At 55.3% G+C, this 15,342-nt stretch overlaps 2 protein-coding genes across 2 annotated transcripts; both read left to right on the top strand.

The window, feature by feature from the left end:
• The first annotated feature begins 3,630 nt into the window (after positions 1–3,630).
• SPATA24 (spermatogenesis associated 24) lies at positions 3,631–8,737 on the top strand. Its single transcript, XM_028103495.2, has 6 exons — positions 3,631–3,776; positions 4,940–5,005; positions 5,237–5,367; positions 5,453–5,523; positions 8,380–8,482; positions 8,594–8,737. The coding sequence occupies exons 1-6, from the start codon at positions 3,660–3,662 to the stop codon at positions 8,721–8,723; spliced, it is 618 nt and encodes a 205-aa protein (XP_027959296.1). The 5' UTR covers positions 3,631–3,659; the 3' UTR covers positions 8,724–8,737.
• A 2,035-nt stretch (positions 8,738–10,772) lies between these two features.
• Positions 10,773–15,306, top strand: PROB1 (proline rich basic protein 1). Its single transcript, XM_028103490.2, has one exon. The coding sequence runs from the start codon at positions 10,773–10,775 to the stop codon at positions 13,833–13,835; it is 3,063 nt and encodes a 1,020-aa protein (XP_027959291.1). The 3' UTR covers positions 13,836–15,306.
• Positions 15,307–15,342: the final 36 nt, after the last annotated feature.

Below are 15,342 nucleotides of genomic sequence, written 5' to 3'. Positions count from 1 at the left end.
GCTGGTTTTTAAGCCCAAGCCTTAAAAAAGTGGCCATCTTCCATTTCCTATCACTTTGGATGCTTTCTCTTAAACCTAATCACCATGCTATAAGAAAGCCCAAACAGCCCATGGAGAGGAACAAGAACCCTGGTCCTTAGCCTCAAATGAGCTCCCAGCTAATAGCTCCAACTTGCCAGTTACATAAGTGAGCTATCTTGGAAATAGAATTTCTAGCCTCTCTCCCTCTCGCCCCCCATTCCCCCCAAAAAATCCCAGCTGATACAACATTGAGCAGAGATGAGTTTCACTATTGAACCCTGCCCAAATTGGAGTTTCCTGAGTGAAATTATTTTTTTTTAAGCTGTAAATTTTGAATGGTTTGTTATACAGCAATAGATAATGGGAACATCAACCAGAATGACAACCCTGTGCAGAAAGGCAACACTTCGGGGCCAGGATCACAGAGCTGTTTGTGATGTTATGTCATCCCGACCCTCACTGAGCCCTGACTGAGACCAGAAGCCTGTAGTATTTGTTGACATATAGAGTGGGAGTCTGTAGCAGTCCCCCACGAGGGTGACCATCCTTCATGTCCATGCTGGTATGGACGTGGATCCAGGGTTCTCTCTTGCTCATAATCTCCGATCCCCAGGGAACTGGCTGAGTTTTGCCCTGGAGGGCAGCCTATCCCAGCTTCTGGAGGTGAACATGAATGGCAAGGGACATCAAAGTAGCACTTCATGAAAGACTCAGAGAAAGAACACATGTCAAGGGGGAAATCCAGTGATTTCTGCCCCAGAGGAAGGTGCAGCTTGGTCAAGGGTGATTCAGGTGAACACTCACATTTGATAGACAAAGTTCCAAGAAGGTTCTGTGCTGAGGCACACAACCCACATGGCACCTTCTAGGCTCATGCCATCCAACACAGTAGCCACTAGCTACTATGGCTATGTAAATTTAAATTTTATTTTTTTTAAGATTTCATTTATTTATTTGAGAGAGAGAGAATGAGAGACAGAGAGCACGAGAGGGAAGAGGGTCAGAGGGAGAAGCAGACTCCCCGTTGAGCAGGGAGCCCAATGTGGGACTCGATCCCGGGACTCTAGGATCATGACCTGAGCCGAAGGCAGTCGCTTAACCAACTGAGCCACCCAGGCACCGTTAAATTTTAATTTTAACTAATTAAACATTTTTTTTCATTTAAAACGATTCCTCGAGTCACATGAGCGACAATTTCCAGTGCTGAACCGCTAGCTATCTGTGGCTCTAGGCTGCAGTATTGGACAGTGCAGATGTAGACTAATTCCATCACAGAAGTTTTATTGCACTGTACTGCTCTAGGCCCTTTAAGATTGGTCAATAGAAATGGCCTTGCTCTCTTGGGGTCCTGGGTGGCACAGTTGGTTGAGTGTCTGACTCTTGGTTTTGGCTGGGGTTGTGATCTCCGGATCTCAGGATCCAGCCCCCGGTGGGCTCTGTGCCCCACCTGGGGCTCCAAACTCATCATGGAGCCTGATGGAGTTTCTCTCTCCCTCTCCTCTGCCTCTTACCATACTTGCACCCTCTGTCTCCCCCCCAATCTCTCTGTCCTCTCTCTCAAATAGATGGATAGATGAAAGAAAGAAAGAAAGAAAGAAAGAGAAAGAAAGAAAGAAAGAAGAAAGAAAAAAAGAAAGAAAGAAAGAAAGAAAGAAAGAAAGAAAGAAAGAAAGGGGGGCACCTGGGTGGCTCAGTCGTTGAGCATCTGCCTTCGGTTCAGGTCATGATCCCAGGGTCCTGGGATCGAGCCCCACATTGGGCTCCCTGCCCCGTGAGACCCTGCTTCTCCCTCTCCCACTCCCCCTGTTTGTGTTCCCTCTCTGGCTGTGTCTGTCTGTCAAATAAATAAATAAAATCTTTAAAGAAAGAAAGATAGAAAGAGGGAGGGAGGGAGGGAGGGAGGGAGGAAGGAAGGAAGGAAGGGCCTTGCTCTCAAGGATGTGAGAATAGACATAAGAAACACGGAAAAAAATGAAACAAGAGCTACTACTGGGAGATCCACAGAAAGAGCCACATTTATCTGGCCACAAATTTCAACCCTGAAAGAGGCCCCTGGGGAGATTTGGGGAGCAGCCTGAGCTGCTTTCAGCTTCCCTTCCTGGTCACTGATAATACTTTTTCTTTTTAAGATTTTTATTTATTTATTGAGAGAGAGAGAGAATGATAGAGAGAGAGAGCATGAGAATAAAAGGGAGAAGCAGACTCCCTGCTGAGCAGGGAGCCCCATGCAGGACTCAATCCTGGGACCCCAGGATCATGACCTGAGCTGAAGGCAGTCGCTTAACCAACTGAGCCACCCAGGCGCCCCCACTGATGATACTTTTTCCAAACTCCTTAATATAGTCATTTCCTGCTTGGGGGTATCAAATTCTACAACTTTAGTATCCATTATGTTCATCAAAAACCTAACACAGCATCATGGTTAAGAACAGGGACTCTGTTCCAAAGCTTCCTAGCTTGGGTGACCTTGACAAGTTACTCATCCTCATAGAACCTGCATTTCCTCATCTGTAAAAGAATATTATAACCTACTTCCCAAGATTATTGTGATTACACTAAATAGTACTAAAAAGGCACAATGGTGCCACAAAATAGTAAATACTCAGTAAATTTTAGCTCTGATTTTTCCTAAGCGTACTTAATCTTTTTTTTTTTTTTAAGATTTTACTTATTTATTCGACAGATAGAGAGACAGCACAAGCAGGCAGAGTGGCAGGCAGAGGGAGAAGCAGGCTCTCCGCCGAACAGGGAGCCGGACGCGGGGCTCAATCCCAGGACCCCGGGACCATGACCGGAGCCGGAGGCAGCCGCCCAACCGACTGAGCCACCCAGGCGCCCTTATTTGGGTTTCAAAAAAAAGCCCTCAAAGGGGATTTGGTGAGGATGTGTGGCCACTTTGGGAACATTTTATCCTTCTGTACCTCTGTTCCCTGTCACTTTCATGCCCCTCTTCAGTTCTCCTGATCTCTTCAGGGCCCTCCCCAGTACCTTGACACGGTCGCACATGGGTCCAGTGTGGCTGCCAAAAGCCTGGTACCAGAGCACGAGGATTCTTATCTTGGGTGAGGCCACTTTCCTTTCCTGTTCCTGGGCTTCCCTTCATTGCTTGGGTTCAGGCCACCTAAGTACTGCGTGTACTCATACATGGAAGAGAGATCACAGGAGACTGGAGTCCCATACTCTGGGGTAAATCTAGAAATTAGGGCGCGACAAAGAAGCCTGGTAAGGTAAAGATGGAGGGGTTGCCTTAGCTAGCTTTTGCTTCAGAGGTCTAGCAGTTTAACAGGCCCTGGGCGAAGGCTGAGAGAGCCGTTGTCTGAGTAAGGCCTGTTCACTTCCTTAAAGAAGTATAAGCCGGGCCGCGAAGGCTCCTCTGGTCTGCGTGACAAACACAAGACAAAACAGGTGTGCAAATAAACTATGAACTTAAATTCCTAAGGGTTGTTAGAGATTCCCCCTCCACAGTAGGCCCCTTTCAGAGAGCGGCTCCTTTAAGAGGCGGGCCCCAGCCTCGCTAACAAAGGAAGTCCCCGCCCCTGGTTGCCAGGGTGCTCTATGGCGTTGCATTCTCATTGGTGGGCGACGGTGGGTGAAGCGCCCAGAGACAGCCATTTCCAACGAGCTGGCGGGGGTGAAAGATGGCGACGCCCCTCGGGTGGTCGCAGGGGGGTTCAGGATCAGTGTGTCTCGCCTTCGATCAACTGCGGGACGTGATCGAATCTCAGGAGGAACTGATCCATCAGCTGAGGAACGTGGTACGCAGCCAGAAAAGCTGGGGGAGAGGCCAGACTGGACACCTAAATGGAGGGGGCGGGGCCAAGCCCTGTCCCGAAGCCATTGGCGACCTTAGAGCACCTTGCCAATGGCGTCATCAGGAGGAGGCGGGGCCCAGATGTGTTCTAGGTGGTAGGGGTGGAGCCAAAACGGGGCAAGGTCTTCATGAATATTTACCAGGGAATTTAAATCAAAAAAGTTGTTTTCTACTCTGATTGTGTAAGGCCTGGTAGTTATGTCCCGGTCTATTCACCGAGCCTAACTTTCCCCATTTCTAATTGGAGATGACTTCGTTGGCTTCCCAGGGCCCTCCGGTGCAGGCACTGAAACTATAACATCTTTTCTATTGTGGACATCCCCTTCCCTGTGTCTAATGCAGCGCCATGCTGAGTGCCGTAAGCACAGGTTTGTCCCTTACACATGTTAACTTAAGGGCTTCTGACCCCTTTATGTCCCTTTGCTTTTGCCTTCTCAAGCAAACCCTCGTTCGCAAGTTCAAAACGTGGAGTCACAGATTACCTGGCACGGTAAAATCCTGGCCAGTTGGAGTTCATGGTTTTTCCCCTTTTTTTTTTTTTATATCTTGATAAGAAGGTCGTGAGATAGCTCCATCTCAGAAACAAAACTGACTTAACAACTATTTCTCACTCTAATGGGTGTGTGCAGCTCTAGGCACTGAATTACCTGCAATTCCCTGAGGGTACCCAGCTCTTCTTCTTCGCAGCTGGCATTTGCATGTGTGTTCTCACCCGAACAGTCTTCTATCCCACCCCTTCTGGCCTGCCCCTGTTTAGCAGTCAGATGTCCTGTCTGATGATCCTTCTCTGGACGCAATTCTGACTTTTCCCCAGGCCAGGGGCCTCCCCTGAGCACCACAGCCCTTTGTGGTTCTCCATCATAGCACACACCATGTTAGAAGGGCTGGCCATGAGCTATCTCCTATATCAGACTGGTTGCTCCTTGAGGGTAGGACCTAGAGCTGAGCCTGTGTGAATCTTGTGGAACCAAATTCTCCCTTCTCAGAGCCGAAGTCTCATCCTAGATGCCGTGGGTATCATCCCACTGTCTAACCTTGGTCCTGGTCCCTAGAGAGCACCCCTCCCACTCCAGCCCCAGGCCCTCCCTGAGCCCGGCTCTGTTGCAGATGGTTCTCCAGGATGAAAATTTTGTCAGTAAGGAAGAGTTCCAGGCAGTGGAGAAGAAGCTGGTGGTAAGTAATGGCCTCTGCAGGCTCCTAATCTTCCCGCATTTCCTGGGATCCCTGTGGATGGGCACAGTTACTGAGTATTGGCCTCTGAGAGCCTCCAGCCCTAGTAGTGAGAACAGAATCTTCCTGGGTCCTGGCTTCCATGTGCCTCTCTGAGAAATAGAGCTGGTTAAGGGAACCGAGGAGACCCAGGGTGCCTTGGAGTTAATGAGGTCACTGCTGCTGCCCCTGCAGGAAGAGAAAGCTGCCCACGCCAAGACCAAGGTCCTCCTGGCCAAAGAAGAGGAGAAGTTGCAGTTTGCCCTCGGAGAGGTAGAGGTGCTATCTAAACAGCTGGAGCAAGAGAAGCTGGCTTTTGAGAAGGCGTGAGTGGGCCTTGGTAGGGGGGTGAAGGGTTGGGGTCCAGTCTGCCTGTCAGCCTTCCCACCCTTTCTTATCTTCTCCACCCAGGCTCTCCAGTGTCAAGAGCAGAGCCCTGCAGGAATCCAGCAAGAAGGACCAGCTCATCACCAAGTGCAATGGTAGGCGGGAGGCCCGTGCCCCCCCCCACGCTTACATGCATGGGCTCTTCCCTAACAGCCTAGTGCCCGTGTCCAGGGCAGGGTTTCACCCCAACTTCTGCCCCCGGCTGAGGATACAGGCAGGCCCAGGCGGGCCACACCTTCGCAAAGGCCTTCAGGGACCAGGCAGGCCACGGAAATGAGGGAAGCAGTTGGTGTACAATATTCTTCATGGCCATAAAAGAATGGGCTCGCTCCCATTTTTCTTGAAACAAACGACCTTCTTAGTCCACCTTTTGTTTTCCCACTTTTGATGGGTATTAGAAATAGTGTACTTGACTCATAACTTATAAGAGGAACAACAGGGCAAGCGCAGTCCTATTTGGGAGCTGACCTCTAGTGTCAGGGTTGGGGACCCAACAGGGAGGAGTGGGGACCGTGGTGATGGGAAAAGCCATGCCACCTCTCAAGGGCTTAGTGCCTCTGCTGTGGGAATGGGGGCCCAGTATTGTCAGATACTTCTTTTTGTTTTTTAACAAAAACTTTTCTGACTTTTTAGTGTTGGCAGCTGATTTAGAAATTTTAAAACTATTGTATAGGCCGAGTAGAATATGTCTGTAGGCCATTAATTTTCATCTCTGCTCTGTGCCAGATGTCTGTGGCCACTTGTTGGCTCAGTTGGTGCTGTGAGTTTGGGGGCACTTTCTGTCAGCCATCCAGTGTCCCTAGATCTTAGGACCCCCTTTTTAGTTTCCCAGGACACTAAATTCCCTTTACCTGTTCATATCTATTAAGAAATAGATATGAATTCCATATGCAACCTGCTTCATGCATTACAGCCGATTTTGAGTAGGCCAAAGACCAGAGCCCAAGTCCAAAAGAGATTCAGGGTCCCTCCTGATGGGCTGCCACCCGGAGTCTTGGGCACCCCGTACCCATCAATCCAGCCCTCTGTCTCCCTTGGTGAGTACTCTCACTGGTAAGATGCCAGCAGACTGATGTCTTGATCTGACTAGGTGGGCTGACAGGCCCCATGGCTGTTTGATCAAGGGCTCCCACTGGGGCCCCCTGGGGCTCAACAGGTAGTCACTGCCTCCATACCCAAGGCCACTGGACCCCAGTCCTTCCTCCCTACCTATCCCCCCCCCATTTCCCTAAAAAGAACTAGACTTCTTTCCTGGTGGTGCCAGAGCATTTCCTAGATACCCAAGGCCACAGGGCTCTGCTTGTGCAAGGTGCATGTGTGTATGCGATGGGGATGGAACCTGGCTGCCTCCCCCCAGAATGTCCCAAACCCCTCTAGTGGAACACAAGCCTGAGCAAATGTCATGACCTGAGCCTTCCCCTGGCCTGTGCCCTCCCCACCCTCCAACCTCCCTTTATGTGGGTTTAGTTTGGTTTTTACACTTACATAGTTCCTTATTTTTCTCAAAGGGATTTCCTAACCATTCTCTCATGAGGTGCTATTTATTTTAAATTTATCTCTCATTCGTTTTAAAAGATTCATATAAATTTCTGATGCCTTTTCCCAAAAGAACTTCACAATCAATCAGTCTGGGTGACCTTGGGAAGAAGGTTCAACAGTCCTGGTTCTGTGACCACATAGCTCATTTTCATTCTCTTCCCCCCGCCCCGTGTCTTTGCTTGTCTCCTCTTTTCTATGCCGTGCCTTAACTTTTTACCAAGCCTTTTCTTCTGAAACCTTCAATGCTTCAGCATTTCTGCATTTTTAGAGTTTGTGTTCTAGTTAATGTTCATCCAGTCTTTAAAGGCAATGAGATCAGAATTTTCCAGGGCTCCTCAAGGGACAGTTCATATAAATGAAGCACCCTCCAGATCCCTACAGCCTCTTTCAATTTTGATACAAGACACAAAAAATCATCCTTGCGTCTAATGAGCACTTAATGTGGGGGTAAGCTTTGCCACCACTATCTCCCTGGGAGCTCCTCACGCCCCTGTGGAACAGGGGCTGTCCCTGTCCCCATTACAGTTGAGGAAACAGGTCTAGAAAAGGAGGCAACTTGCCCAAAGTGGTAATACTGTCTCATCAATATTAACACTGTTGAAACATTGCCTTGTTCTGTTCTCTGATCAGTTTCTGAGTCTTAACTCTCTTTCAGGAGCTGCCTCCTTGAGGGTAGGGACCCTGTCTTCTCCCCTGAAGCCCTAGCACAGGGCTGGGCATCCAACTGGCCCTTAGTAGGTCTGCTGGGATTGAGATGACTGAACTAAGTGATATTCCTAAGTCCTAAGCCCCCAGAGGCTATCCTGTTCATTCATTCCACAAATAAATTTGTTGTGCACCTTCTCTGTGCCAGGTACTATTTTAGACCTTAGGGTTAAAGCAGTAAATTTAAAAAATCTTTATCCTTCTGGATTTATGGATATGAATCCCCGTAGGGAAGAAGACAAGTGAGTAAAATATATGGTATGTTAGCTGTAAGGGCTAAGAAAAAGCAAGCAGGGATAGGAACTATTAAGAGGGGATGTACTTTTAGATTGGGAAGGGTCTGGCCAAGGAGGTCATATCTGTACAGATCGGCAGGAGTGAAGGGCAGGAGCCGTTCATCCTCCTGCCTTTGGGCAGCACTGTCCACCTCTCTGCAAGGGCCTTCGTCTGCCCTCACGTGGGTCACCTGGTCCAGAATAGAATTGTGAAATCACTGACACATCATCAGACATTGCGCCCCTCAGCCACCATCCTGTCAAAACTCCATAATAAACTCATTCTTATAAGGTGTTAGCAGCTACTTGTGGAGAACCCCTGGGTGGGGGGAGCCAAGTTCTTAAAAGACCTGTAAGGGAATGAATGCCTTATCTCAGGAAGGAGCCCGTGGGATGGGAACCACCCCTCCTCCCTGCCTCTCTCCCCCACAGAAATTGAGTCTCACATTATAAAGCAAGAAGATATACTTAATGGCAAAGAGAATGAGATTAAGGAGTTGCAGCAAGTTATCAGCCAGCAGAAACAGATCTTCAGGTGAGGGGTCTGGGTGGACCAGGCTGGGGGTTGTTGATGGAAGTGGGGAGCCAGCTCTCTGGCCCCTGCCCTAGACTGCCCCCAGCCCATGCCCAGCTGGCTCCGTTGCAGGAATCACATGTCTGACTACCGGATCCAGAAGCAGCAGGAGAACTACATGGCCCAAGTGCTGGACCAGAAGCATAAGAAAGCCTCGGGGACGCGTCAGGCCCGGAGCCACCAGCGTCCCAGGGAAAAATAAAATGGCCGTCACCTTCCGTTCACTGGCTGTAATGCCCGACCTCTGCCTTCTCTGCTGTGGGGGTTCCCGTCCCTATCTCCTATCCCTGTGGGCCCTGGCCTGTGCCACCACAGGCCTCACCAGTGACCTGATTCCCAGGGAAGAGGCAGGGGAAGAAGCAGAAGGTGCTCTTTTTTTTTTTTTTTTTTTTCCCTTGCTGCCCGCCTTCTGGAGGGCCCTGGTCATAGAAGGGAGAATCAAGTTACCAGGGGCCGGGTCGGGGACAGGCCTTGGACCACCACCTTGCAGGCCACTCCTGAGCTCAGAAAAGGATGATGCTCAAGTCTCCAGCCCCGGCCACTTCCTGCCCTCCCTTGGGTAGTCGGGGGAGGGGGGCTGTGGGGGTGTAGCCTAGGGGAGGACTACTTGGTTGTCTAATAGGCGCTGTCCTTCCTACTCTTGGTATTTAATCCCCTCCCTATGTAAACAGCTCTGGTTACCCCTGGTTACCTGTAAACACCCCACCCCACTCCCAGTGCCCTGGTAAATTTAACTCTCCCAACTTGGCTATAGAGCAGGAAGGGCTGTGTGGGGGGGGGGGGTATGTGGGGGTGTGGGGGTGTGTGAGAGAGAGAGAGAGAGAAGCCCTGACCAGAGACATCAAAGGGGGTTCCAGGCCCACAGTGAATTTGGGAAATCCATTTCCATCATATGACAAGAATGTTATCCCGGTGAATCACACTTGTACCCTCTCACACGTCCCCCAAACAGAGGCCCGACTCTTCACAAGGAGAAAGAAGGGAGAAGGACAATGCTCTGTCTGTTTGTAAGTTGGGAGAACAGTCTCTGAAGGGGCAGTGACTTGCTAAGGTTACATATGCAGGGCTAGGTGATGGGCCCGTTCGATCCCTTCACAAGGCATCACTGATGGCTAGGTGATCAGGGGGACACACCCAGGCAGGAGACCCACGGGAGGCTGAGTCAGATTTGTGAAGTCTAGCCTAACCTGGGTCAGTGTGAGGGTGAGTGCACGGGAAAGGGGGAGGTGCTGCTGCTTTTGCTCTAAGGCCAGCCAGGGCCTGAATCATAGCAGGAACTTGAAGCCAGAAGTCTAAAGGCAAATGGTGCCCATTGTCATTATCCCAGGACAGTGACAGGTGGTGGCTGCTTCCCCACCAGTGCCTGTCCCCAGGGTGAGCCCTGAGGTGGTGGGGGCTGGAGTGAGGGCCTTGCAAGTGCCTAGGGGAGCACAGAGCTCTTTCTGCCTCAGAGGGGCTTTAGAGAGGGGGCTACAGCTACCCCAAAGGGTCCTAAGAGACCCCACATCAGCATCTAGGGCTTGTTCTAGGTGCCAAGGCCACCTGTAAAAGCTACAGCTATCCACTCCAGCCCCTTCCAGTATGTTCCCACTAAAGGCAAGAAGTCCAGCCAGGGACAGCACCTTCCTGAGGCCCTAGCACTTTTGGATTTGGGGGAGCCCTCCAAGCAATGCTCCTCCATCAGAGATTGTGGGGTGATGGGTCAAGGAAAGTGGTGAGTGCACCCTTATGAACTCTAGCTGGGACAAGTGATGAGAGGGCCAGGGAGAAGGGGTGCACTGGGGTGATGGGAAGACACTGGGGGCTCAGGGGAAGATGAAATTGCTCAGAAGACCTGGGCTGCCCGACCCAAGTCTGGTCCTGGTCCCCTGGCTCACATTCTGATCCACACACCATGGTGCTTGACCTCAGGCAGGTGCCTGCTCAGCCTGTTTCCTAGCCTGTGAGGAGCGGAGTTAGGCCTAGCTCCTGGCTTCCAACTGGACACCTGCCCATCCCTCACCTTCCTGTCAGCCCGAGGCTGGAGAGCCGTCCCTAGGCCTCTGGCCCGCACCCGAGGAGAAAGTTAGAAAAGTGAAGCCCAGGGCCCAAGGCTGTCCCGCTGGCGACGCCACCGATTCGCGAGGGGATGCGGCCGCTTTAAGGCGCGGTGACCCCACGACATCTGCGGGCGGGGCGGGGACAGTGCGGGCGTCCGCGGCACCGGCGGAGGCGAACGTGAGGGAGGTAGTGCGCGGCGTCCAGCCCCACCATGCTGACCGCGCTCGGCCGGCCAGCCCTGCCCGGGCTCCCAGGGCTGCTGCCTGCGGCCCCCGCCCGGCGTCAAGACTCGTCGGGTTCGTCAGGCTCCTACCACACGGCTCCGGGTTCTCCGGAGCCCCCGGACGTTGGGCCGGACGCAGAGTGCCGGGCGAATTGGCCCAGGGTGGCCCCTGCGCTGGGGGCGGGCGCGCAGCCTCGCCTGTCCGTCAGCGCCCAGAATAGCCTCCAGCAGCTCGGGCCCGGCTCGGGTTTCCCGCGAGGCCCGGGCTCCGGTCCGCGGCCACCCCAGCCCCAGCTGCGCATGCTGCCGTCGGGGGAGATGGAAGTCATCTTCGGCGCCGGGGCCCTGTTCAGCCGCTCGGACGCGGCGGATAGCGAGGTGCAACAACTCACCGCGCCGGCTTTCCGCAGCCTCTCTCCGCCCGGGCCCGCGACTCCGGCTCCCACCACACCGACGCCCCAGACCCCCGACGGTGGCTCCCGCTGGGCCACTTACCTGGAGCTGCGGCCCCGCGGGCCGAGTCCTGGGACCCCAGCGCAGTTCGAGTGTGTGGAGGTGGCGCTGGAGGAGCGCGACGCGCCCGCCAGGACCCGGACTGTGCCCAAGCGTCAGATCGAGCTGCGCCCCCGGCCCCGGAGTCCGCCGCGGGAGGCGGGAGCACCGCGCCCCCGACTGCTTCTGCGCACTGGCTCCCTGGACGAGTCCCTGGGCCGCCTGCAGGAAGCCGCGGGCCTAGTGCAGACAGCACTGGCCAGAAAACTGAGCCCTGCGGCCCCTGCCCCGGGCAGCGCCACCTTCGGGCCCACGGGGCGGCCGGAGTGTGCGACTCGGGAAACGGCCCGCAGTACCCGAAAGGTCCTGGAGGAGGCCAGGTCTCGGCCACCCCGCGTGAACTATAGTTCAGCCCCCACCAGGGCACCACGGCCGTGGCCGAGCCTCCGAGAGCGCGCGATTCGGCGCGACAAGCCCGCGCCGGGGACCGAGCCGCTGGGTCCGGTTAGTTCCAGCATCTTCCTGCAGTCAGGGGAGAAGACTCAGGAGGCTCACAGTCAGGAAGTCAAGACTCGGTTCCCGCGAGAGACTCTGGATCGACCCGTCCTGAGGGCACAAAGTCCGCCTTTTGAGTCTACGGCCCCCCAGGAAGTTCCGAGTAAGGCTGGGAGGCCAAGAAGCTCGTCCCCGCTGTGGCAGGCTCCAAATGGGACGGTACGGGGTCCACACTGCCCGTCCCCCCAGAATCTGCCCCCGTGGAATCGGGCTATTCGGAGGGTAAGTAGCCCGTCGTTCCCTGAGGCATCATCTGCATGGGGAAATCAGGATGCCGCGGTTGAGGAAACTGTCTGCAGAAGCCCTTCCCCACCGACCCTTTCCCAGTGGAATCACGGTGTTGCCAGGACGAGAAGCCCCTCCCCCGAAGCTCCTTCCCTATCGGAGGTTCCGCAACCCGCAGTTAGGAATTCCGCAGCGAGCTGTAGGAACCCGTCCCCGCTGGCCCTGTCCTCATGGGAGGCTCCAGATCGTACTAATGGGACGTGGAACCCATCTCCCCGAGAGACGTGGGATCGCCCACTGCAGGACTCATCTATGGTATCTGCGTCGGAAGCTCCGAATGGGATAGGACAAGAGGAGCTCGAGCTGCCTAGGCCGTCCGCACCCGGGACTCCCGAGCTCACAGAGGCGCCAAGGCAGTCCACGCGGGAGATACGGGATCTTGCCTTCCGAGGCAGCCAGCCGGCGCTAGAAGTGGCTGCACCTGAGATGCCCCTCAGTCGCCCCGTGGGTACCCTGGAGGCCGATGTGCACCGGGAAGCCTTGGGCCCGGGAGAAGCCGCCTCCGGACGCCCGCGCGTGGCCATCCCGCGGCCCCGCGACGTGCGCAAGATGGTGAAGACCACGTATGCGCCAAGCTTCTCCGCGGGAACCCCAGCTTTGGGGCTGCCTGTGCCTCCTGCGGAACCCCGCGGGGAGGAGGGCGGTGCATCCAAGACACAAGTGTTCCAGGCGCTGGGGTCCCCAGCCCCAGCTCACTACACTTCTGTTTATCTCAAGGACTTTCTTCCGGTCGTGACGCACCCCTACGAGCCTCCAGAGCCGCCTCCTGACACAGTCCCCCGGGACGCTTCGCAGCCCAACGGGGTCCTGAGGCGGAGAGCAGAGAACAGCACGGCAAAACCCTTCGCGCGCACTGAGATCCGCCTGCCTGGTGCACTGGTCTTGGGCCGCCGGCCAGAGGGAGCCGGGGGGGTTCTGGCGCGCGGTGCTGGCAGAGAGAACCGGGACGCTGAGGCCCAGCGCCTGGTCCCCGACGGCGAGGGGCGGACCAGCCCTCTAGGCGGCGCTCGCACCTCACCCCAGCAGTCGCCCATCGGGCCGGCCGGGCCCCAACCACCTCGACCACCCTGCCCCACCTCCCCTCAGGAGCACCCTAGCTCGAGCCCTGGGATAGCACCCAAACTGGAGGCTCCCCCTGTAGCCCCCGAGCCGGCGACTGAGGTCCGGTCGTCTGTCCCGCGGGAGCCCCAGGCGTCGGCCGGCAGAACCGCCCCGCCCCAGCCCCGTGCCGCCTCGGCGCCTCCGATGGACCGGTCCCCTGAAGGCCCCTACCCGGGGGCGCGCAGGCCACCTGGGACCGCGTACGCGGGGAAGGTCCTGGTGGACCCCGAGAGCGGCCGCTACTACTTTGTGGAGGCGCCGCGGCAGCCTCGGCTACGGCTGCTCTTCGACCCCGAAAGCGGTCAATACGTAGAGGTGCTGCTGCCGCCGTCGCCCCCGGGGCCACCCCGCCGCGTCTACACCCCGCTGGCCCTGGGCTCTGGCCTCTACCCGCCCGCCTATGGGCCTATCCCGGGCCTCTCAATGCCGCCGTCCCCCGGCCCACCGGCCTTCAGCGGCCCCCATGTACCCTGGGCCTCCGAGGCGGGGCCCCTGGACGGGATGTACTACCTGCCAGTGAGTGGAACCCCCAGCCCCGCTCCTCCTCTGCTCCTCTGTGCTCCGCCCAACAGTTCAGGTCCAGCCCAGCCCGGCAAGGGGTCCTTGTTCCCCGTGTGAGGCCCCAGGGCCTGATCCGCAGGGTGTTGGGGCCTGTTTGATAGCCTTGGAGGTTCTAGCATCCAGTCCCCTGCCCTCCTTTCCTTCTATCAGCTCTTTCTTTTACCCATCCCGCCCAGTCTTCACACTGGAAGTTACCTTCAGAGAACGTATCAGACTTTGGGACTGATGGAGCTGGGACTCAGAAAGTGGCTGCCTACTTCCTCCCCCAACAAAATTGTATACTCCTTTCCCAGGCATTCCCAGAGTGTGGTGTGTTTGTGTGCGTGTGAAAGTGAGGCGTCTCAGGAGTTGTTCCTGGGAGCTGACTTGAGGGCGTGTTGGGAGTTCACTAGGGGCAATAAGAAAGAGGATCAGCAGAGGTCGGGGCTGCCCCCGGAGGTAGGGAGCTGTCTGTCCCTCCCGGAAGGTGACCCAGCTGAGGAGGAGCAGGCTAGGGAGCGCCGGTGGATGGAGGGAGGACTCTGACTAGCAACTCTGGTACTATTTGGAAGAGGCTCTGAGCCTAGGCCTGAGAGGCTGTGGGAAAGTGGCCAGTGCAGCCCTTTGGCCAGGCTGACTTGGAGAAAGGGAGCTGAGGGGACAGCCGGTGGAGATGGAGCAGGGATGTAATATGGAAGGGGCTATGGAGGGTCAGCCTGGGGACTGGGGTTGGGTGGGGAGGCAGCGGTAGTCTCCAGCTGGGAGCCCCACTTCCCATCCTCCCCTCAACCTCGGCATCTGACTTGCCTCTCTAAGCCCTCGATGCTGAGCAGGCTCATCCTGGGGCCAGGAGTGGAGCCTTAAGCCATTCCCACCCAGGGTGGGGGGACAGATGAAGTGAATCATCAGGCAGGACTTAACAAGCAGGGAAGATTGGTTAAGCCTCTGGGTGTAGTGGAGGGTGGGTTAGGGCTGGCAGTAGAAGGGATGCCATGAGGGTGGGGAGCAGGGCAGGGAGACCTGGAGCCCTCAGCTTGTTCCCCTCCCTCCGTAACAGATGTGGCAGCCATGCCCAGAGAGGGCCTAGCTCAGCAGGCTGGTCACGGCAAGGAAGGAACAGGACCTGAAGCATGTGTTCTAAATTAGAACATTGGACCTTGAGATTGCTGGAGCCTCTGAGGAGGGCTGAGAGAGATGCATGTGGTAGGAGGTGCTCTGCGGTGGGGGGTCTGTGTGTAGTTCTGAGCTTGAAGGGGCGGGGCCTTGCTGAACTGATATGTGATGTGATGAGTTTGGGGAAGAACAGTTCCCCCTAGAAGCAGTTGTTAGGGATGGAGATTGATGCCTTACTTAAGTTCCAGGCCTCTGGGCACTCTGGGTCCCTGGAAGTCCCTGCCTCCCTGCCTTGGGCTGGAAGCTGACTGCGAGAGCTGTGAGGCAAATTCACCTGAACAACTTCTCATGGCCAAAGATGCTGGTTCTGATGGCATGGAGGGCCCGGGGCCCCTACTGGTCCCCTCACCTCATCCTGGTGTGCAATAAATCACTGACCTAATGAGCCATGATGCTTGGAACAGCTCGTGTA

This window comes from Eumetopias jubatus, unplaced genomic scaffold, assembly GCF_037043125.1.
Source record: "Eumetopias jubatus isolate StellerSeaLion01/CBP00866 unplaced genomic scaffold, mEumJub1_p1.0 scaffold_5, whole genome shotgun sequence".
NCBI lineage: Eukaryota > Metazoa > Chordata > Mammalia > Carnivora > Otariidae > Eumetopias > Eumetopias jubatus.
Note: the sequence above shows the minus strand (reverse complement) of the source record. Positions and strands in the feature narration are given on the sequence as shown.

Coding starts and splice junctions, on each gene's coding strand:
- PROB1 (XM_028103490.2), top strand. CDS start 10,773: ATGCTGACCGCGCTCGGCCGGCCAGCCCTGCCCGGGCTCCCAGGGCTG.
- SPATA24 (XM_028103495.2), top strand. CDS start 3,660: ATGGCGACGCCCCTCGGGTGGTCGCAGGGGGGTTCAGGATCAGTGTGT. Junction 5,368..5,452: donor AAGCTGGCTTTTGAGAAGGC/GTGAGTGGGCCT, acceptor TTCTCCACCCAG/GCTCTCCAGTGTCAAGAGCA. Junction 5,524..8,379: donor GCTCATCACCAAGTGCAATG/GTAGGCGGGAGG, acceptor TCTCCCCCACAG/AAATTGAGTCTCACATTATA.